Source organism: Cervus canadensis, chromosome 5 (assembly GCF_019320065.1).
Source record: "Cervus canadensis isolate Bull #8, Minnesota chromosome 5, ASM1932006v1, whole genome shotgun sequence".
Lineage (NCBI taxonomy): Eukaryota > Metazoa > Chordata > Mammalia > Artiodactyla > Cervidae > Cervus > Cervus canadensis.
This window is the reverse complement of record NC_057390.1, coordinates 42,127,391-42,150,624: the sequence shown is the minus strand read 5'-3', so window position 1 is coordinate 42,150,624 and position 23,234 is coordinate 42,127,391. Positions and strand designations below refer to the sequence as shown.

The window sequence follows — 23,234 nt, the reverse complement described above, 5'->3', positions numbered from 1 at the left end:
AGAAATAAAAGGATGTCATATAATTGGAGATATAGAAATACTCTATTTTTTAATAAATTATTTTAATTGGAGGATAATTACTTTACAATATTGTGGTGGTTTTTGCCATGTATCAACATGAATCAACAACCATGGGTATACATGTGTCCCCCCATCCGGAACCCCCCTCCCACATCTCTCCCTACCCTATCCCTCTGGGTTGTCCCAGATACTGGCTTTGGGTACTCTGTTTCATGCACTGAACTTGCACTGGTCATCTATTTCACATGGGATAATATACATGTTTCAATACCATTCTCTCAAATCATCCCACCCTCGCCTTCTCCCACATAGTCCAAAAGTCTGTTCTTTACATCTGTGTCTTTTTTGCTGCCTTGAATGTAGGATTATTAATACTGTCACTTCAAATCCCATATATATGTATTAATATACAGGATTTGTGTTTCTCCTTCTGAATTACTTCATTTTGTATAACAGGCTCTGGTTTCATACACCTCATTAGAACTGACTCAAATGTGTTCATTTTTATAGCTGAGAAATATTTCATTGTGTATATGTACCACAACTTCCTTATCCATTCATCTGCCAATGGACATCTAGGTTGCTTCCATGTCCTAGTTATTGTAAACAGTGCTGCAATGAACACTGGGGTACAATGGGTCTCTTTCAATTCTGGTTTCCTCAGTGTGTATGCCAAGCAATGGGACTGCTAGGTTGTATGGGAGTTCTATTTCCGGTTTTTAAGGAATCTTCACACTGTTCTCCATAGTGGCTCTATGAGTTTGCATTCCCACCAACAGTGTAAGAGAGTTTCCTTTTCTCCACACCCTCTCCAGCATTTACTGTTTGTAGACTTTTTGATGACAGCCATCCTGACTGGCGTGAGATGACACCTCATTGTGGTTTTGATTTGCATTTCTCTAATAATGAGTGATGTTGAACATCTTTTCATATGTTCACCAGCCATCTGTAGAGTCCTTGAACTACAAGGAGATGAAACGAGTCAATCCTAAAGGAAATCAGCGAATATACATTGGAAGGACTGATGCTGAAGCTCCAATACTTTGGCCACCTGATGCAAAGAAGTGACTCATTGAAAAAGACCCTGAGGCTGGGAAAGATTGAAGGCAGAAGGAGAAGGGGATGACAGAAGATGAGGTGGTTGGATGGCATCACCAACTCGATGGACTTGAGTCTGAGCAAGTTCTAGGAGTTGGTGATGGACAGGGAAGCTTGGCGTGCTGCAGTCCTTGGGGTCGCAAAGAGTTGGACATGACTGAGCAACTGAACTGAACTGATATCTTCCTTAGAGAAATGTCTGTTTAGTTCTTTTGCTCACTTTTTTGATTGGGTTGCTTGTTTTTCTGGTACTGAGCTTCATGAGCTGCTTGTGTATTTTGGAGATTAATTCTTTGTCAGTTGTTTCATTTGCTATTATTTTCTCCCATTCTGAAGGCTGTCTTTTCACCTTGCTTATAGTTTCCTTCATTGTGCACAAAAAAGCACAAAATGTGCTTTTAAGTTTAATTAGGTCTCATTTATTTTTGTTTTTATTTCCATTACTCTGGGAGGTGGGTCATAGAGGATCTTGCTGTGATTTATGTCAGAGAGTGTTCTGCCTATGTTTTCCTCTAAGAGTTTTATAGTTTCTGGTCTTACATTTAGACCTTTAATCCATTTTAAGTTTATTTTTGTGTATGGTGTTAGAAGGTGTTCTAGTTTCATTCTTTTACAGGCAATTGACCAGTTTTCCCAGCACCACTTGTTAATAAAGAGCTTGTCTTTTCTTCATTGTATATTTTTGTCTCCTTTGTCAAAGATAAGGTGTCCATAAGTGCATGGATTTATCTCTGGGCTTTCTATTTTGTTCCATTGATCTGTATTTTTGTCTTTGTGCCAATACCATACTGTCTTGATGACTGTAGCTTTGTGGTATAGTCTGAAGTCAGGGAGGGTGCTTGCTCCAGTTCCATTCTTCTTTCTCAAGATTGCTTTGGCTATTTGAGGTTTTTTGTGTTTTCATACAAATTGTGAAATTATTTGTTCTAGTTCTGTGAAAAATACCATTGCTAGTTTGATGGGGATTGCATTGAATCTATAGATTGCTTTGGGTAGTATACTCATTTTCACTATATTGATTCCTCCAATCCATGAACATGGTATGTTTTTCCATCTGTTTGTGTAATCTTTGATTTCTTTCATCAGTGTTTTATAGTTTTCTATATATAGGTCTTTTGTTTCTGTAGGTAAATTTATTCCTAAGTATTTTAGTCTTTACAATGAAATGGTGAATGGGATTGTTTCTTCAATTTCTCTTCCTGATTTTTCATTGTTGGTGTATCAGAATGCAAGGGATTTCTGCATATTAATTTTATATCCCTGCAACTTTACTATATTCATTGATTAGTTCTAGTAATTTTCTGGTGGCATCTTTAGGGTTTTCTATGTAGAGGATCATGTCATCTGCAAACAGTGAGAGTTTCACTTCTTTTCCAATCTGGATTCCTTTTCTTTTTCTTCTCTGATTGCTGTGACTAGGCCTTCCAAAACTATGTCAAATAGTAGTGGTGAGAGTGGCACCATTGTCTTCTTCCTGATGTAAGAGGAAATACTTCCAATTTTTTGCCATTGAGGATAATGTTTGCTGTGGGTTTGTTGTATATGGCTTTTATTACATTGAGGTATGTTCCTTCTATACCTTCCTTCTGGAGAGTTTTCATCATAAATGGATACTGCATTTTGTCAAAGGCTTTTTCTCCATCTATTGACATAATCATATGGTTTTTATCTTTCAATTTGTTAATATGGTGTAACACATTGATTGATTTGTGAATACTGAAGAATCCTTTCATCCCTGGAATAAAACCCACTTGGTCATGATGAAAAACACTCTAATTTTTTAAACAGAATAGGAGAAACAGTTCTTAGAAATTACAGAATATACTTGACACCACAACTAAGAAAATCATGAAGTGGTTGTTTAATTATGAAGCAGTAAGTGGTGAACACTAGAAACCAACATGCTCATTAAAAACAAGGAGAAGCAAATCAAGTGATTTACTTGACTAGAATTTTTTGTAAAATAGTACCAGGAAAATGACACACGTGTCTCTTCAACTTCTCAAAACACTCAGGATAATGTTAGCATTTCCCAACCTTGGCTACACATTAGAACTACCTGGGAAGGTTGACAATCTGATAACTAGGCTCCTATCCAAAACATGGGATCTAAATTCAGTTGATCTGAGGCAAAGGTGAACAGCGGTATGTTTTATAGCTCCCTCAGTTCAGTCGCTCAGTTGTGTCAATTGTGTTCAGTCAGTCAGTTGTGTCTGACTCTTTGCGATCAGACTCTTTGCAACATGAACTACAGCACGCCAGGCTTCCCTGTCCATCACCAACTTCTGGAGCTTGCTCAAACTCATGTTCATCAAGTTGGTGATGCCATCCAAACATCTCATCCTGTTATCCCTTCTCCTTCTGCCTTCAAACTTTCCCAATCTTTATAGCTCCCTAGGGGAATTTAACGGAGAAGGCAATGGCACCCCACTCCAGTACTCTTGCCTGGAAAATCCCATGGATGGAGGAGCCTGGTAGGCTGCAGTCCATGGGGTTGTGAAGAGTCGGACATGACTGAGCGACTTCACTTTCACTTTTCACTTTTATGCATTGGAGAAGGAAATGGCAACCCACTCCAGTGTTCTTGTGTTCTTGCCTGGAGAATCCCAGGGATGGGGTTGCACAGAGTCGGACACAACTGAAGTGACTTAGCAGTAGCAGCAGTAGCAGGGGAATTTAATGTGCTACCAGGCTTCAGCAATAACTGAACCATGAACTTCCAGATGTTCAAGCTGGTTTTAGAAAAGGCAGAGGAACCAGAGATCAAATTGCCAACACCCGCTGGATCATTGAAAAAGCAAGAGTTCCAGAAAAACATCTATTTCTGCTTTATTTACTATGCCAAAGACTCTGACTGTGTGGATCACAATAAACTGTGGAAAATTCTGAAAGAGATGGGAATACCAGACCACCTGACCTGCCTCTTGAGAAATGTGTATGCAGGTCAAGAAGCAACAGTTAGAACTGGACATGGAACAACAGACTGGTTCCCAATAAGAAAAGGAGTACATCAAGGCCGTATACTGTCACCCTGTTTATTTAACGTATATGCAGAGTACATCATGAGAAACGCTGGGCTGGAAGAAGCACAAGCTGGAATCAAGATTGCCAGGAGAGGTGCACTGGGAAGACCCAGAGGAATCGGGTGGAGAGGGAGGTGGGAGGGGGGATCGGGATGGGGAATACGTGTAAATCTATGGCTGATTCATATCAATGTATGACAAAACCCACTGAAATGTTGTGAAGTAATTAGCCTCCAACTAATAAAAAAAAAAAAAAAGATTTCCAGGAGAAATTCCAATAACCTCAGATATGCAGATGACACCACCCTTATGGCAGAGAGTGAAGAAGAACTAAAGAGCCTCTTGATGAAAGTGAAAGAGGAGAGTGAAAAAGTTGGCTTAAAGCTCAACATTCAGAAAACAAAGATCATGGCATCTGGTCCCATCACCTCATGGCAAACAGATGGGGAAACAGTGGAAACAGTGGCTGACTTTATTTTGGGGGGCTCCAAAATCACTGCAGATGGTGATTGCAGCCATGAAATTAAAAGACGCTTACTCCTTGGAAGGAAAGTTATGACCAACCTAGACAGCATATTAAAAAAGCAGAGACATTACTTCTTCAACAAAGGTCCGTCTAGTCAAGGCTATGGTTTTTCCAGTAGTCATGTATGGATGTGAGAGTTGGACTATAAAGAAAGCTGAGCACCGAAGAATTGATGCTTTTGAACTATGGTGTTGGAGAAGACTCTTGAGAGTCCCTTGGACTGCAAGGAGATCCAACCAGTCCATCCTAAAGGAAATCAGTCCTGGGTATTCATTGGAAGGACTGATGCTGAAGCTGAAACTCCAATATTTTGGCCACCTGATGCGAAGAGCTGACTCATTTGAAAAGACCCTGATGTTGGGAAAGATTGAAGACAGGAAGAGAAAGGGACGACACAGGATGAGATGGCTGGATGGCATCACCGACTCAAAGGACATGAATTTGCGTAAACTCCAGGAGTTGGTGATGGTCAGGGAGGCCTGACATGCTATGGTGCATGGGGTTGCAAAGAGCTGGACACGACTGAGCAACTGAACTGAACTGAACCAGGGTTATGATGATATACTTATGTTCAAACACTCAAGTGCATGAATACAGAAACAAAAATACTTGAACTGGAAGTGATTCACCTATCAGTCTCTCCGCCAGTGGCTCAGATGGTCAACAATCTGCATGTAATGCAAGAGACCAGGGTTTGATCCCTGGGTTAGGAAGATTCCCCTGGAGAAGGAAATTGCAACCTACTCCAGTATTCTTGCCTGGGGAACTCCATGGAAAGAGAAGCCTGGCAGGTTATAGTCCATGGAATTGCAAAGAGGTAAACAAGTTTGAGTGACTAACACCTTCACTTTCACCTATCAGTGACTTAATGGGGTTTAATCAGTAAATCACAAGCAGTGGACTAAACAGTCAGTAAACTAGTGTTACATAAAGCTAATCCTCTCTCAAGCTACAATAAAGAAATAAAAGCTCAAGGAAGACTATTCCATCCTGTCCTGTCTATATCCAACACCTAGTTCAAGGGTTCCCACATAGCAGATGCTGTTCAGACATAAGAGGAATTAATAATGTTAGCATACTGCTTTATAATAATAAAAACAGCATATTCTTACAGATTTATAACTCATAAATAATTTTCACATATATCATCTGACCTAAAAAGTAGTGGTTAGGAGGGTGATCAAGATGGCAGAGTAGGAGCTCATTTCTCCCCACGAACACATCAAATATACATCTACAAGTGGAACAATTCTCACAGAAAACCAACTGGAAACTAGTAAATCTACACAACCAAAGCTGCAAGAAGGATCCCCATGTAACTGGGTAAGACAGGGAAAAAAGGGGGCATTATGACAAGACCCATGTCCTTGGGAGAGACATGTAAGAGAGAAGGTCCACACTGGCAGACTCTTGTCGGGGGAGTACCCCTGCCAGCTGAGAAATCTGTTGGGACAGAGAGAGGGGCTGGAGAAGCCTAGACTTTATTTGCATGCAAGCATGCTGACTTGCTAACAGTAAGGGTGAAAAGGAACTAGTGCTGATGGCTGCTCCCCCACTGTTCTTCCCAAGCCTCAACTTACTTCCCAATCAGAAGCATGCTCCAAGTAGGGCCACAAATACAAATACGCTAAGTGCAAAACCTGGGAGAGAACACCATTTACTTCTGTAGAGACAGTCTTGAGGGTCTGGGCTGTGGTCCTGGCTGAATCACGTAGCCCATTGTCAATGTACACATGGAAGGGGGTGAGTCTGGGGGTGGCACACCAGGTGGTACCACAGAAACGCATGGTGGCTGGATGCTGAGGCTCAGTGGGAAGGCCCTGGGCAGGAGCATGCAATGGTTCATTTCCCAGCAGGAGTGTTCCAGCCCTGCCCACTCCACACCTCAGCATGGAGCTCAAATTAGAGTCGACAGGTCCTAGAAGAGGTCTGCCACAGAGGCAGCCCAGCCCAAAAGCACAACCACCTTGATCCTACAGCGACAGTGCCCCAGCCTCTAGACCCACTCCACAACAGAGCCTACCACTAGGTCTGGAATGAACACAATGGAGAAAGAGATGTGAATTAAACTGTATCTAGCAGATGCCTGCATGGGCAGCACATGGCTTCACTGTGACCACACAGGCCCCACTTGCATCAATAGTCACCTCTTTTGGGGCAGGGAATGCACTCAAGTCTGATCAAACACAACCTTCAGGGCTTCTACTTCAATACTGTGGGCAGAGCCTACCCCTAACAGAGCTGTGACAGCCTCAGAGAAAAGAGGAGGCCCTGCCCACCACAGAGCCCAGGTTCTGGACACTATGACACCAATCACACTGCATGTCAAGGGGATAATGGCCAGTAAATGCTGAGGAAAGATGTGCCTGGCACCCACACCAAAAGCAGCCCACACACCAAAAATATCTGACTCACATGGTCTACACAAGGATAGTCCCACATAAAAATACCCCTTCAAGACCACAGTAGATAAATGTTCCTCCTAAATTCAGAGACAGATAAAGTAAAATGAAAAAGCAGAGGGACTACCCTTAATTAAAAGAACAAGAAGAAACCCATGAAAGAACAAATAATGAAACAGACCTCTCAGTCTACAGGCATTGAGTTAAAAAAGGTAAAAAAAATTCTAAAAGAATTAAGAAATATTATCCATAGAAATGCAGATCACTGTAACAATAAACTAGACACTATGAAGATGAACCAATCAAAATTAGACAACTCAATTACTGATATTAAAATGAATAGCAGACTAAATAACACAGACCACATAGTGATTTGGAAGACAGAATAATGGAAATCACTCAATCAGAATAGCAGACAGAAAGACAAATGAAAAAAATATGAAAGCAACATATGTGACCTACAGGATAATATAAAGCATGCTCATCTATGAATAACGGGATTCCACAAGGAGAAGACAGAGAAAAGGGGACTGAAAATATATTTGAAGAAATTATGAGTGAAAACTTCCCAAACCTTGAAGAAGGAACAGATAATCAGGCATAGGAAGCACAGAGGGTCCCAATAAGATGAAAAGAGACCCACATCAAGATACACATCATAATTAAAATGGCAAAAGTTAAAGTGAATTTCTAAAGGCAGCAAGAGAAAAACAAAGAGTTAATTATAAGGGAACCACCATAAGGCTATCAGTTGATTTCTCTGTAGAAACTCTGCATGCCAGAAGGAGTGGCATGATATATTCCAAGTCCTGAAAGGGAAAACCCTGCTACCTTGGATACTCTACACTGTGCTTAGTTGCTCAGTCGTGTCTGACTCTTTGTGACCCCATGGACTATAGCCCTCCAGGCTCCTCTGTCCATGGGGATTCTTCAAGCAAGAATATTAGAGTAGGTTGCCATTTCTTCAACCAAGGGATCTTCCCAAACCAAGGATCAAACCCAGGTCTCCTGCATTGCAGGTGGCTTCTGTACCATCTGAGCCATCAGGGAAGCCCCTGAATACTCTACTCAGCAAGATTACCATTTAGAATAGAAGGAGAGATAAAGAATTTCTCAGACAAATAAAAACCATAAGAATTCAGTATTACTAAACCTACCCTAAAAGAAATGTTGAAAGGTCTCTAAATAAGAGAGAAACAACAATCTATAGGAAAGGGAAAATCACAATGGGATGCCAAATATATAAGAGGATTGAAGATCACTTAAATAATCTATGTACTTCATAGATTAAAAATGTAAATTTTTTTTAAAACATATTTGACTTGTATGCCTATTACTTTAAAGCAAGTTGATATAGTTATGGGTCAACATATCAATATTTGAACCCCACAGCAATCACAAATTAAAAACATAGAAGAGATTCATAAAAACCAAAAAAGAAAGGAATTCAAGCAAAATACGAAAGAAAACCATCACACCACAAAACGAAAAACAAAAAGAAGAAACAGAAAACAAGTACAAAAACAACTGGAAAACAAGATTTAAGATGGCAACAAATACATACTATCAGTAATTTTACTTTCAAAGTCAGTGGACTAAATGGCAGGCTGCATAAAAAAACAAGAACCTACAATACACTATCTATCAGAGACTCACTTCAGTGTGAAAAACACACACAGATAGAAAATGAGGAGATGGAAAAAGATATGCAAATGGAAATGATAAGAAGGTGGTAGTAGCAATACGTATATCAGACAAAACAGACTTTAAAACAAAGGCTACAAAGAAAGACAAAGGGTACTGTATAATAATAAAGAAATCAATACTAGAAGAGGATTTACACTCATTAACATATATATACCCAATCTAGGATCACCTAAATATATAAAGCGAATACTAAAAGTTAACTGAGCAGTTGCGGATCATGAATTTTAAATCATTATAACTAGGCTCAAACATATCTTTATTAAACAAAATAGGAACCTGTCTCAGTCAACATATTTTTGCCAATAAGAAATAAGTTTATTTATTCTTGTAGCATAGAAATCCATGCATCAGGATTCAATAAGCTCTTGGAAAGCATTTTCTGCCTCCTGCTGGTTGTGGAAGCATTTTTCCTGCAAAAAGTTGTCGAAATGCTTGAAGAAGTGGTAGTCAATTGGTGAGAGGTCAGGTGAATATGGCAGATGAGGCAAAATTTCGTAGTCCAATTCGTTCAACTTTTGAAGTGTCAGTTATGTGTTGTAGTCAGGTGTTTTCATGGAGAAGAACTGGGTCCATTCTGTTGACCAATGTCAGCTGCAGGCACTGCAGTTTTCAGTACAGCTACAATTTGCTGAGCACACTTCTCAGATGTAATGGTTTCGCTGGGACTCAGAAAGCCATAGTGGTCAAACAGAGAGCAGACCACCAAACAGTGACCACGACCATTTTCTGATGCAAGTTTGACTTTGGGAAGTGCTTTGGAGCTTCTCAGTCCAACCACTGAGCTGGTCACCGCCAGTTTTTGTATAAAATCCACTTTACATTGCACATCACAGTCTGAGAGATGGTTCGCTGTTGTTATGCAGAATAAGAGAAAATGACATTTCAAAATGAAGACTTCTTTGATTTTCAGTCAGCTCATGAGGTACCCACTTACTGAGCTTTTTCACCTTTCCAATTTGCTTCAAATGCTAAATGACTATAGAATGATCAACACTGAGTTCTTCTGCAACTTCCTGTGCAGCCGTTAAAAGGATCAGCTTCGATGATTGCTCTCAATTGGTCATTGTCAACTTCTAATGGCTGGGCACTATGCTCCTGATCTTAAAGACTCTTGTCTCCTTTGCAAAACTTCTTGAACCACCACTGCATTGTATGTTTGTTAGTAGTTCCTCAGCCAAACACACTAACTGATTTTGCAAGTTGCTTTATGACCCATTTTGAACTCGTTTAAAAAAATCACTCAAATTTGTTTTTTGTCTATAAGCATCATTTCTATAGTCTAAAATAAATATAAAATAAACAACAAGCAGTAAATCATTAGCAAAAAAAGACACAAAGCAAGAAATGTGCAATAAAATGATATGTAACATAACCACATTTATTTCAGAATGTATTCCAATATCAAATGGCCAAGTTCAACAATGTAAAACCACTATTACTTTTCTGCCAACCTAATAATAGATGTAAAGTTACCACTGACAGGAATACATAACAGTAAGAGACTTTAATACTCCACTGACATCAATGGACAATCCAGTAAGGTGACAGATGAACTAAAAGAAAAGAATTCACATCAAAAAAAATCTCTAGGGGAAAAAAGTAGAAATCAACCATAGAAAGAAAAATGGGAAAAGATCAAACACATGGAGACTAAACTACCTGCTACTAAAAATCCAATGGGTCAACAATGAACTAAAAGTAAAAAATACCTTGAAACAAATGACAATGAAAACACAACCATACGAAATTTATGGGATACAGCAAAAGTAGTTCGGGGTTGGGGTGGGCAGGGAAGTTCATAGTGATGTGGTCTTCCCTCAAGAAACAAGAAAAATCTCAAATAAACAACCTAACATAACACCTAAAAAAATTAGAAAAAGAAAAAACAAAACCCAAAATCAGCAGATGGAGAAGGAAATGGCAACCCAGGCCAGTGTTCTTGCCTGGAGAATCCCATGGACAGAGGAGCCTGGTGGGCTACACTCCACAGAGTCACAAAGAGTCAGACATGACTTAGCAACTAAACAGCAAAGTCAGCAGAAAAAAGGAAATAATAAAGATTAGAGAGGATATAGATAAAACAGAAATCAAAAGAATAAAAAGATCAATAAAAGCCAAGAGTTGGCTTTTTGAAAAGATAAACAAAATTGACAAATCTCTAGCCAGGTTCACCAAGAAGAGAGAGGAACCAAATCAACAAAATAAGAAACGGAAGAGGAGAAAAAACACTGATATCATAGAAATATAAAAATCATAACAGAATACTAGGAACAATTATATGCCAACAAATTCGACAACCAAGAAGGAATGAACAAGTTTCTAAAACATTAAAGCCTGCCAAAACTGAATAAAAAAGATAAAGATATTTTGAACAGACCAATCACTAGAAGTGAAACAGAATCAGTAATTTTAAAAAAACTCCATATAAATGAAAACCCAGGACCTGACAGCTTTACTAGGAAATTCTACCAAACGTACAATGAGGAACTTAACTTATCCTTCTCAAACTCTCCCTAAAGACTGAAGAGAAGAGAACACTCCCAAATTCATTCTATGAAGGCCACCATCACCCTGATACCAAAACCAGACAAAGACACTACCAAAAAAAAGAAAATTCAGTGCAACATCTTTGATAAATATAGATACAAAAGTCCTCAGCAAAATATTAGCAAATCAAACCCAACAATACATAAAAAAGATTATACACCATGATCAGGTTGGATTTATCCTAGAGTGACAAGGATAGTTCAATATATGCAAATAAATTAGTGTCATACACAACACTGACAAAAGGAAAGTAAAAACTCACATGATTATCTCAAAAGATGCATAAAAAGCATTTGACAAACTTCAGTATCCTTTCATTATAAAAAAACTCTCACCAAAGTGTGTATGGAGGGAATGTATCTCAATATAATAAAATCTATTTATGACAAACCCATAGTCTACAACACACTCAACGATGAAAAGAACGTCTTTCCACTAAGTTCTGAGTAAGAAAAGGATGTCCATTCTTACCATCTTTTTTTTCTTAGTCAGTACACATCCAGAATTTATTCTAATACATTGTGAAGAACTTGGGTCAAAGAAGAAAAACATATTATCATCTCTTAATCACAGAAGATTTAATCCTGCTTATATTTAAAGAAATGTAATAACTCTACACAACAGTGCTCTGTGTATTTGCCTGACTCCAAAGACCAAGCTTTTACATTCTATCATCTTGCCTCTAGTAAGCAACGTAAAACCACTGCTGAAGGTGGTGACTACGACTATATGTTCTATAGTTCTTGCTCAAATGCTCAGTCATGTCTGACTCCTTGTGACCTATGGACTATAGCTTGGCAGGCTCCTCTGTCTATGAGAGTCTCCCAGCAAGAAAACTAGAGTGGAGTGCCATTTCCTTCTCCAGGGGATCTCCTCAACCCAGGAATCGAACCTGCGTCTCTTACATCTCTGGCACTGGCAGGTGGATTCTTTACCACTAGCACCACCTGGGAAGCCCCCAAAGGAGAAAAACATATTACCATCTCATAAAATAATCATAAGATTTAATCCTGTTTATATTTAAAGAAATGTAATAATTCTACCCAACAGTGCTATGTGTACTTGGTTTTTCTTCAAGGAATGAAACCTAAGAATTGTGCTTTTATATATTTATTTATTATTTTATATAGGAGTATGGGCTTCCCTGGTGGCTCAGATGGTGTAGAATCTGCCTGCAAGGTGGGAGACGTGGGTTCCATCCCTGGGTCAGGAAGATCCCTTGGAGAAGGGAATGGCAATGCACTCCAGTGTTCTTGCCTGGAGAATCCCATGGACAGATGAGCCTGGTGGGCTACAGTCCATGGAGTCACAGAGTCAGATATGACAGAGCTACTAACACTTTCACATAGGAGTATAGTTCATTAACAATGTTGTTAGTTTCAGATATACAGTGAAGTGATTCAGTTATACAGATACATGTAGCTATTCTTTTTCAAATTCTTTTCCCATTTAGGTTATTACAGATAATTGAGCAGAGTTCCCTGTGCTATTCAGTAGGTCCTCGTTGATTATCTATTTTAAATATAGCAGTGTATACACATCAGTCCCAAACTTCCAATCTACCCCCCTCACCCTTCCTCCCTGATATCCACAAGTTCATTCTCTGAGTTTGAGAGTCTGTTTCTGTTTTATAAGTGGTTCATTTGAATCATTTTTTTAGTTCTGCATATAAGCAATATCATATGATATTTGTGATATGTATTAAAACAAAGAAATAATACCATTCGCAAGCAGCATGGATGGACCTGGAGATTATCATACTAAATGAAGTAAGTTATGCAGAGAAAGACAAATAGCTCACCATTTCTATTCAACATAGTTTTGACAGTCCTAGTTACAGTAATCAGACAAGAAAAAGAAATGAAACATATCCAAATTGGAATTGAAGAGATGAAGTTATCATTTTGCATAGATGACATGATACTCTATAGGAAAACTCCAAACATTCTACATAAAAACCATCAGAATAAATAAATTCAGTAAGATAGCCAGACTACAAGATTAATATACATAAATCTGTTGTATTTTTTTACTCTAACAATGAAATATCAGAGGGGGAAAGTAAACAAATTCATTTAAAATCATATAAAAAAAATCCTAGGAAGAAACCTAACTAAGGAGGTAAAAGACCTAAATGCTAAGAACTATGAAACATTGATAAAGGAAATTGAAGATGATTCAAAGAAAGGGAAAGGTATCACATGCTCTTCAGTTGGAAGAATTAATATTATTAAAATGGTGATATTATCCAAGGCAATCTTCAAATTTGATGCCATCTCTATCAAATTACTGATGACATTTTTTCATAGAACTAGAACAAACAATCCTAAAATTTATAAGGAACCACAAAAGAACTGCCAAAGCAATCCTGAGGATAAAGAAGAAAGCTGGAAGCATAACTCTCCCAGACTTCAGATAATACTATAGAGCTACAGGAGAGCCCAGAAATAAAACCACACACCTATTGCCAATTAATCTTGACAAAGGAGACAAGAACAGAACAAAAAGACTCACAGACGTAGGAAAAAAACTTATGTTTACCAGAGGGGAAAGGGTGTCGGGGAGAAATAAATTAGAAGTATGAGACTGATACAAACTACTATATATAAAATAGATAAGCAATAAAGACTTACTGTACAGCACAGGGAACTTATGCAATATCTTGCAATAACCTATAATATGAAAATAATCTGAAAAAAATATATATAACTCAATCAGTTTGCTACACACCTGAAACTAATACTGTAAGTCAACTATACTTCAATTAAAAAAAACAGAGGCTAATACTATGTCCCACTGGTAAGCAGTCTCTGCAACAATGAATATCTCAAGGCAGACATTCCAGTACTGGATCATTCAGTAGACATATCATCTGAACAGCAACAACAACAAAAATAAATGCACTCTATCTTCTATATACTTCCTTAAACTTATCTCATTTCTTCTTTTTCCCTCTCCAGAATAAAAGAAAAAATAAAATGTTCCTTGCAGGACAAGTTTTCATCTTTCAATAACACCTTAAGGACTATGATAATCAAAAACTATTCAATACATTTCCAAACTCTGCCTTCTCTCCTTAGGTTCCCAGTGCTACCAACACTTTACAAGTACTGCCTTACCTGTCTAATCTGCCATTTTCTACAGCAGCATGTTAAATACAGTAACCGCCAGCCACATGTGACCATTTAAGCAAACTAAAAATCCACTTCCTTAGTCACACTAGCCACTTTTCAAGAATTTTACAGCCACGTGTAGCTAGTGGGTAATATACTGGATGGTGAAGATACAGGACCTTCATAGAAAGTTTTACTGGACAGCATTGTATCTAGAGTTTGGACAAAACTTTACGTGTTTACTAGACTTCAATTCTTAATACTGGCTTCATCACTAAGTACTTCTGTAGCTTAATGAACTTGCTTAAGAAAAAAAATTACAAGAACTTCTGGTTCTTATTATTTCATATGTAATAAAGCACTTGCTACTACCTTACAAATCTTTAAAATTATATATTAACAATTATATTTCAAATTAGTTTGTTTTCTTTATAAAGCTATATACTTTGTTTTGCTCAGAAGGGGTCTTAGGCTTTATGAGACTGAAGAGAGTCTGCAGCACAAGAGAAGTTAAGAACCTTGAATTAGAGTAGACCAAGGAAATATTTCTGGCTTTTTGGGCCATAAGTCTCTGTTATGACTTCTCAGCTCCGCCATTGTAGTGCAAAAGCAGCCACAGACAAACAATTGAATGAGCATGGATTTAATAAAACTTTATTCACAAAAGCAGACAGTGGGCCAGATTTGGCAAACAAGTGGTAATTTGCCAACCCTTGAATGGAATTATCTTTCTAAGACACAAAAATGGTCGTGTCATCTATTTGCATAAAGTTTTCAGTAGTTTCCTCAAAACCCTGTATTATCTGACTTCAACCTGTACCTTACTTTCTTTTTCTTCTTCTTTCTTAAACCTTAACCAAGCACTTTCAGCCCAACAACTACTTTTTAGCTCTCTGCATATTATTCTGGTTATCTTCCCTAGGTTTTTATATAATGCTGCATCCTGTACCTGAAACATCCTCATAGACAAATTCTTACCATCTTTCAGACACTGAAAGATGGCATGAATCACTCAGTAGAGCACAATGGTTAAGAATGCAGACTCTGAGGCAGCCAGGGCCCAGAGTAGTTCAATATCCTTTTAGACTAACTCAGCTATTTAGAAGCAGAGCGAGGAGTGGAACTCAGCTCTCTATCATTAATTTTTTCAGCATTTATAGATCATTAACTATGCTCAGGTAAACATTATGCTGAACCTGAGATGTATAAGGCAAGATCCCTTCCCTAGCCCAGTCAAACTGCTCAGCTAATGCCACATGGAACACAGTTAATCTCTGTTAAGCTCTGCCCAAATTCTTGACCCACAAAATTGTGGGACAGAATAAAACAACTGCTATTATAAAATAAAATAAGTAAATAAATCCGAAACAAAACAACAAAAAAAGTATATAGGCTCTGCGGCAGATTCCCTAGGTTGGAATCCTAGTGCTTTCTCTTATAAGCCCGTCTGACCTTGGGCATGTTATGTAATGGAAATGACAGCAAATTTTGGTCCCTTGACAATCATTAGTAATAACTTACTTGCCCCATACTTCACTAGAGTTTTATCAAAAACAAGAATCACTGGTATAGAAAAATGTTAATACTAGAAGTAAAATTCTTAACCAAAATTACAAAAATTACTGACCTACTGATGAAAACTCGTCCTCCAGAGTCCTAGAGCCGTTGGGAGATGAACTCTGATCATCTTTACTTTCTGAAGAATGGTGTGCTCCATCCTCTTCGTCGGCTGAAAGATCAACCATTCTGGATTCTAACAGGACATTTTTTTAATATAACAAGAAAGATTCAGGATGTTGGAATCAGTAACTGAAATTCTACACAACACATAGCATATGTAAAATACAGTGTTTTAATTTTACTTCACATATTTAAAGTAGATATGCAGATCTTTCTTTAACTTCCTTTCTTTCTGAAATCAACAGTCTATAGATATGCAACAATATATCCTATTTGCATTATCTACCTAACTAGTGAAATACTTAACTAGTGAAATAACATGAAATACATACTATTTAAAAATGCAACAAAAAGAGGGAAGGGAAAAAACAAAAAGAGAAAAAAGTAAATGACAAAAAAATGAAAGAATATTTAAAAGAGAAAAGACTAACAGTGGTAGTAAATAAGAATATAAAGAAAAGAACACTTAATGTATACTTGCTATGTGCTAGGCATACTGAAGTCTGTTTTACAAAATATATTTCATTTAATTCTCACAATTCAATAAAGTAAATGCTATTACTGACGAGGACACTAGGGACTGGAAAGGCTAAATAACATGTCCAACATCACAAAGTTACTAAACGGAGATATCAAACTCTTGGATTTAGGCTGGTGGTAAGAGGTACTATAATGGGCACTGCAGGCTTAAACTAAATCATGGATCTATTTCCACTGTATGATTCTGTAAAGGACACAGTCAACTAATCAATAAACAAAGAGAGTATTAAGAGAGAACACCCCATAGAAGTGTTATCAGGACTGAATGAGCAAGATGTAAAGGAATTCATGGTATTATTGACAAAAAAGGACTTGTTGGTTCACAATTATTTTGTAATATTTATGAACAACCTTAAGATTTAAGATTGCATAAATAACTACTCTATCTTAAAAATGTTCCTTAGGGATTTCCCTGGCAGCCCAGTGGCTAAGACTGAGCCTTCCAATGAAGGGAGTGCAGGTTTGAACACTGCTTAGGGAACGAAGATGCTACCAATCATGGACGGGTAAAAGATCCACTGAGAGTGCAAAACATACGGGTGGATTTTAATCTAATCGAGCATAACAAAATGATACGGTTTCAGCTTCCACATGTCACGTAGAAATTGGCACTTGCCTTCTGCCTGTACAAGGATGAAATCACAAACTGCTATAGTTACTGATCTTCAACACATCCTGAAAGGAGTTCACGGTAGAGATCAGGAATGAGGCACTCTGTGCTTTGGGAAAACTGGCAGAACAGGCTTTCAGACAGGTATTTTCAGGAGATTTTATGAGCCAAGTTCTTGCATCCCCTCACATCTAGAAAAGCACTAAAATCATTAATGGTGACATCTGTTCCTCATGACTAGCAGCAAGCTTCTGCTAAAATGTGTTTTTGACTGCACAACTCCTCTTCACTAAAATCATACATAATACTGACCTCTTCCCTACATCTCTGGAGCAGTTTCTCAGAGCTATATGAAATGCTGCTCCTGGGCTACAGTTTTCATTTTGCCCCAAACAAAACTTAACTCACAACTCTTACATTGTGTGTTTTTTTCAGCTGACATCCGTTGCAAACTAACCTTTGAAAACCTATTACCTTTTGAGCTTCGTTGTAATACTAAAGTAGAAAACTCTCAAAGAACTAAAAAGGCTGTTAAATACTCTTAATCACCTATCTGTGGTTTTCTTCACACGTTCAAACAAAACAATATATTTCAACAGACTGAATGCAGAGACAGCTTTCAGAATTCAGCTGTCTTCTGAGAAGCCAGACATTAAAGACATTTGCAAACTGAAAACAATGTCATTCTTACTATTTTTTGGAAAAGTTATTTTTCTTAAAAATGTTTATTACCCTTACATGTAATGAGCTAACTTTAAAAAAGAATAAAAATGTATCTTAATTTCTAATATGGTAAACATTATAGGGGCTTCCTTTCTGGTGGCTCAGTGATAAAGAATCCTCAGCCAAAGCAGAAGACTCAGGCTCGATCCCTGGGTCGGGAAGATGCCCTGGAGGAAATGGCAACCCACTCCAGCATTCTTGCCTGGAGAACCCCATGGACAGAGAAGCCTGAAAGGCTATATAGTCCTTGGGATCACAAAAGAGTCAGACATGACTTAGCAACTGAACAACAATAAACATTACAGATACAATCCACAGAAACAAAGGTTCTTTGGGGTCTTTAATTCTTCTTAAAGAGTACAAAGAGTAAACTTTAAGACCAAAACTGTAAGAACAAAAAGTTTGAGAAGCGAAGTTTAACCAGATGACTTACATAAAGCACAAAAATATTTTTAAAAAATCATGAAAACTTCAGACAAACAGGTGATTATTAACAATGACTAAGAAATCAACAAAATCACTTGGACTAAAAATATTGGGGTGAAAATATTCCTACCTCAAGTATAACCAAAAACTATATATATACATATATATAGTTTTTTTTTTTACAGATAATTTACTGAAATTATACCATCTTGAAAATAATAAAAAAAAAAAACCTAACATTAGCAACATAGGTTTGTTTCCTACATGGTATTTCATCCTGTGACAAATCAGAAATGTTCAATTATCATTCTACTGGTGACATTATCCACAGGTGACAAACTCGATTTTCTACTCATATTAACAGGGCAGGGATTAACCTCAATTCATTAAATCTGGGTGTTATGTATTCTGGAGTGCCATGGATTGCAGACAAAGTATGTAAAAAGTGTCATTTACCTGGAGAAGTTGATTGCTTCTAGAGACTTTACTACTAAGTTCACGATGGAATATTTTTAAAAGTTCCTTTTAGACTGAAATATAATCTCAAAGATTTTTATGTGTGTCTGAGTCTGAAGTTAATGTATTTATACTTCAAGACACCACGTAACAAGCTCCTTCCAAGTCTGTTTCTGTGTTTTTCTTTCTTTCTCTAACTATATAGCTTTATTTCTAACTATATTCGTATTTAACTCCAATTCAAACTAGAACACATCTCATGTAAACAACTTTATGCGGCCTGAATCCTATTTTCAAGAAGGCAAAGGTACTTCAAAATTGCTGCATTGCGTTTAACTTTATTGGTAGTCTACAGAGTCACCAGTCAGTGAAAGTCGCACAGTCGTGTCCCACTCTTTTCGACCACATGACGATACAGTCCATGGAATTCTTCAGGCCAGAATAGTGGAGTGGGTAGCCTTTCCCTTCTCCAGGAGATATTCCCAACCCAGGGATCTAACCCAGGTCTCCCGCATTGCACACGGATTCTTTACCAGCTGAACCACAAGGGAAGCCCAATCTACTGTTAGTGACACATACTGCTACACTTATCTTTTCTTTAAATAACCGATTAAAAAAAAAGTCCTAAAGTCTGTCACCTAAGTTTTCCCAGCGTGCCGGTTTGGTTAAGTGTTCTCGAGAAAAAGAAATGGGGACAGAAAGCACTTCCGCCTACCTAAGAGTATTAGGAATTTTTAAACTCTTGGGTGGCAATTTAGGTTCTCCGTAAGCATCAAGCACTTAAAGCAGTCACTGGTGAGGGTTCAGTTGACGATGCAAACACAAGCCCAAACCGCGCAGAGTTCTTTCTACGCCCCCAAGCGGCCCAATGTGGACATGCAGGCAGCAGCCAGTGTTCACAGGCACGCATCTCCGCGCTTCAATGCTGCTGTGGTAGGCACCGCGTTACAGAATGCTTTAGACAGCCCGCGGACTTCTACCTCACCCTCCCCACTCCCCGCTCCGGGCGCCCACTCTGCTGCCCAGCATCACCTGGGACGTCCGAGGATCCGTCCAGGCGCGGAGCCGCTGTCGCGGCGCGCCGGGAACTAGCCCAGGCCCGGCCGCGGCGACGGCCCCGGCCCCGGCGGAGCAGTTCAGCCACCTCCGCGTGGCCTCTTCCAGACGGCGGCCCTTTCACCGCAGGGCCCCGGGCCGCCTGCTCCCCAGTCTCCCCGGGTTCAGCAAATGTCTCCTGGGCGCCGTCGCTGTCACTTGAGTCTGCTCGGCGCGGCCGGAACGTTCTTTTCGGCCTGTGAGCCATGGCCGAGGACCCAGCGCCCCGCGCAGCTTCCGCTTCCCGCCGGCTAACCCCGCCCCTCTAGGGCAAGTACCCCGGCAGACGCTCCTGTCTTTCCACTGCTTGCTTGCATGGGACCCGCCCAGCTTAGACGTCAGCTTCGCCCTTCGCATGCGTGCTTTGCTTCTTTCGATCTGCTCGAGAGTTGGGGTCCCAGGGATGAGGTATGGGGATGTAGAGCGTTCTCTTTGTTTTGCAAGGTGAGCTTGAGTAGATGGTCGCTGAGAAATTCTCGCAGATTTCGCCGTGGAGAGCAGCGCTCACAGGCTCCCTTGTACACACGCTTTCGAGGAATCAGACATTATGCCCACATCCTGGACTGAGACTTGGATCTGCTCTTCTACTTTCTAGGGAGAGTGAAGTTCTCTCTCCAAACAAGAATTAAAACAAAGGAGAAATGAAGCGTTTCTTGTATCAATAAACAAGTATGTCACAGTAATCAGTGATTCCAGCTCTCTAGGGCAATTGGGAAGAAAATAATACCTGTGATCCGGCTTTAGCTGCTCATTAGTGAGTCCTCAACATTCAGAAAACTAAGATCATGGCATCTGGCCCCATCACTTCATAGCAAATAGATGGGGAAACAGTGACATACTTTATTTGCGGGGGCTCCAAAATCACTGCAGATGGTAAGTGCAGCCATGAAATTAAAACACGCTTGTTCCATGGAAGAAACCCTATGACCAACCTAGACAGCATATTAAAAAGCAGAGATATTACTTTATCAACAAAGGTCCATCTAGTCAAAGCTGTGGTTTTTCCAGTAGTCATGTATGGATGTGAGAGTTGAACTATAAAGAAAGCTGAGAGCCGAAGAATTGATGCTTCTGAACTGTGGTGTTGGAGAAGACTCTTGAGAGTCCCTTGAACTGCAATGAGAGCCAACCAGTTCATCCTAAAGGAAATCAGTCCTGAATATTCACTGAAAGGACTAATGCTGAAGCTGAAACTCCAATACTTTGGCCACCTGATGCGAAGAACTGACTCATTGGAAAAGACCCTGATGCTGGGGAAGATTGAAGGCAAGAGGAGAAGGGGACGAAAGAGGATGGGATGGTTGGATGGCATGACCAATTTGATGGACATGAGTTTGAGCAAGCTCTGGGAGCTGGTGATGGTCAGGGAAGCCTGGTGTGCTGCAGTCCATGGTGTCACAAAGAGTCGGACATGACTGAAAGATTGAACTGAAACAGTGAGTACTGAGGAAAGCAGGATACTCACCAGAGATAGCTGAGATGCATATGAAAGGAATTATTTCAGTGAGCCCAAACTCTTGCATTTTCCCACACATAGAAAAACTCTAAATTCCTTAACTTGAGATAACTGGTTTTCTTGAATTCACAAAAATACTTTTGAGGTTAAGACTACCTGCCTTTGTTGCATTCAGTTCAGTTCAGTTGTTCAGCCGTATCCGACTCCTTATGACCCCATGGACCGCAGCATGCCAGGCTTCCCTGTCCATCACCAACTCCCGGAGTTCACTCAAACTCATGTCCATCAAGTCGGTGATGCCATCCAACCATCTCATCCTCTGTCGTCCCCTTCTCCTCCTGCCTTCAGTCTTTCCCAGCATTAGGGTATTTTCTAACAGGTCAGCTCTTCACATCAGGTGGCAAAGGCATTGGAACTTCAAACATCAGTCCTTTCAATGAATATTCAGGACTGATTTCCTTGAGGATTGACTGGTTTGGTCTCCTTGCAGTCCAAAGGACTCTGAAGAGTCTTCTCCAACACCACAGTTGAAAAGCATCAATTTTTCAGCACTCAGCTTTCTTTATGGTCCAACTCTCACATCCATACATGACTACTGGAAAAACCACAGCTTTGACCAGACGGACCTTTGTTGACAAAGTAATGTCTGTTTTTTAATATGCTGTCTAGGTTTGTCATAGCCTTTCTTCCAAGGAGCAAGTGTCTTTTAATTTCATGGCTGCGGTCACCATCTGCAGTGATTTTAGAGCCCAAGAAAATAAAGTATATCACTGTTTCCATTGTTTCCCCATCTATTTGCCATGAAGTGATGGGACCAGATGCCATTATCTTTGTTTTTTTAATGTTGAGTTTGTCAGCTTTTTCACTCTCCTCTTTCACTTTCATCAAGAGGCTCTTTAGTTCTTCTTCACTTTCTGCCATAAGGGTGGTGTCACCTGCATATCTGAGGTTATTGATATTTCTCCCAGCAATCTTGAGTCCAGCTTGTGCTTCATCCAGCCCAGCATTTCGCATGATGTACTATGAGTACAAGTTAAATAAACAGGGTGACATTATAGCCTTGATGTACTCCTTTCCCAATTTGGTACCAGTCCATTGTTGCATGTCAGTTTCTAACAGTTGCTTCTTGACCTGCATACAGATTTCTCAGCAGACAGGTAAAGTGTTCTAGTATTCCCTTCTCTTTAAGAATTTTTCCACAGTTTGTGTGATCCACACAGTCAAAGGCTTTAGCGTAGTCAGTGAAGCACAGGTAGATGTTTTTCCGGAATTCCCTTGCTTTTTCTGTGATCCAATGGATGTTGACAATTTGATCTCTGGTTCCTCTGCCTTTTCTAAATCCAGCTTGAAATCCAGCTTGAACATCTGGAAGTTCTTGGTTCACATACTGCTGATGCCTAGGCTAGGAGAATTTTGAGCATTACTTTGCTAGCATGTGAGATGAGTGCAATTAAGTGGTAGTTTGAACATTCTTTGGCATTGCTTTTCTTTGGGATTGGAATGAAAATGAAAACTGATCTTTTCCAGTCCTGTGGTCACTGCTGTTTTCCAAATTTTCTGGCATGTTGATTGAAGCACTTTCACAGCATCGTCTTTTAGGATTTGAAATAGCTGAGCTGGAATTCCATCATCTGTCTATCCCTTCTCCAGTGGATCTTCCTGACCCAGGAGTTGAACCAGGGTCTCCTGCATTGCAGGTGGAATTTTTATTTGTAACAGCTTTATTGAGGTAGAATTGACACAATAAATTTCACATTTTTAAAGTGTCCACTTTGATGTTTTGCTATGAAATTGTCACCAAATCAAGAGAC

General features: G+C 39.3%; 1 protein-coding gene across 10 annotated transcripts in view; it reads right to left on the bottom strand.

Annotated features, from left to right (window-relative positions):
- The window catches only part of GCFC2 (GC-rich sequence DNA-binding factor 2), an 82,060-nt gene extending 61,839 nt beyond the window's left edge, over positions 1 to 20,221 (bottom strand). For 7 of the 10 annotated variants that reach the window (XR_006269421.1, XR_006269422.1, XR_006269426.1 and 4 more), the window contains exons 1-2: positions 19,905 to 20,221; positions 16,065 to 16,190 (exon numbers count right to left, since the gene is read on the bottom strand). Coding sequence is in view for 4 of the 10 variants with exons in the window: in XM_043468649.1 (XP_043324584.1) it covers positions 16,065 to 16,190; positions 19,905 to 20,175 (397 nt within the window). In the remaining 6 variants the exon portion in view is untranslated. Of the gene's footprint in view, positions 1 to 16,064; positions 16,191 to 17,273; positions 17,333 to 19,904 lie in introns of all 10 variants that reach the window. The other 3 variants (XR_006269424.1, XR_006269425.1, XR_006269423.1) reach the window with 3 other exon arrangements.
- Between the last annotated feature and the right edge of the window lie 3,013 nt (positions 20,222 to 23,234).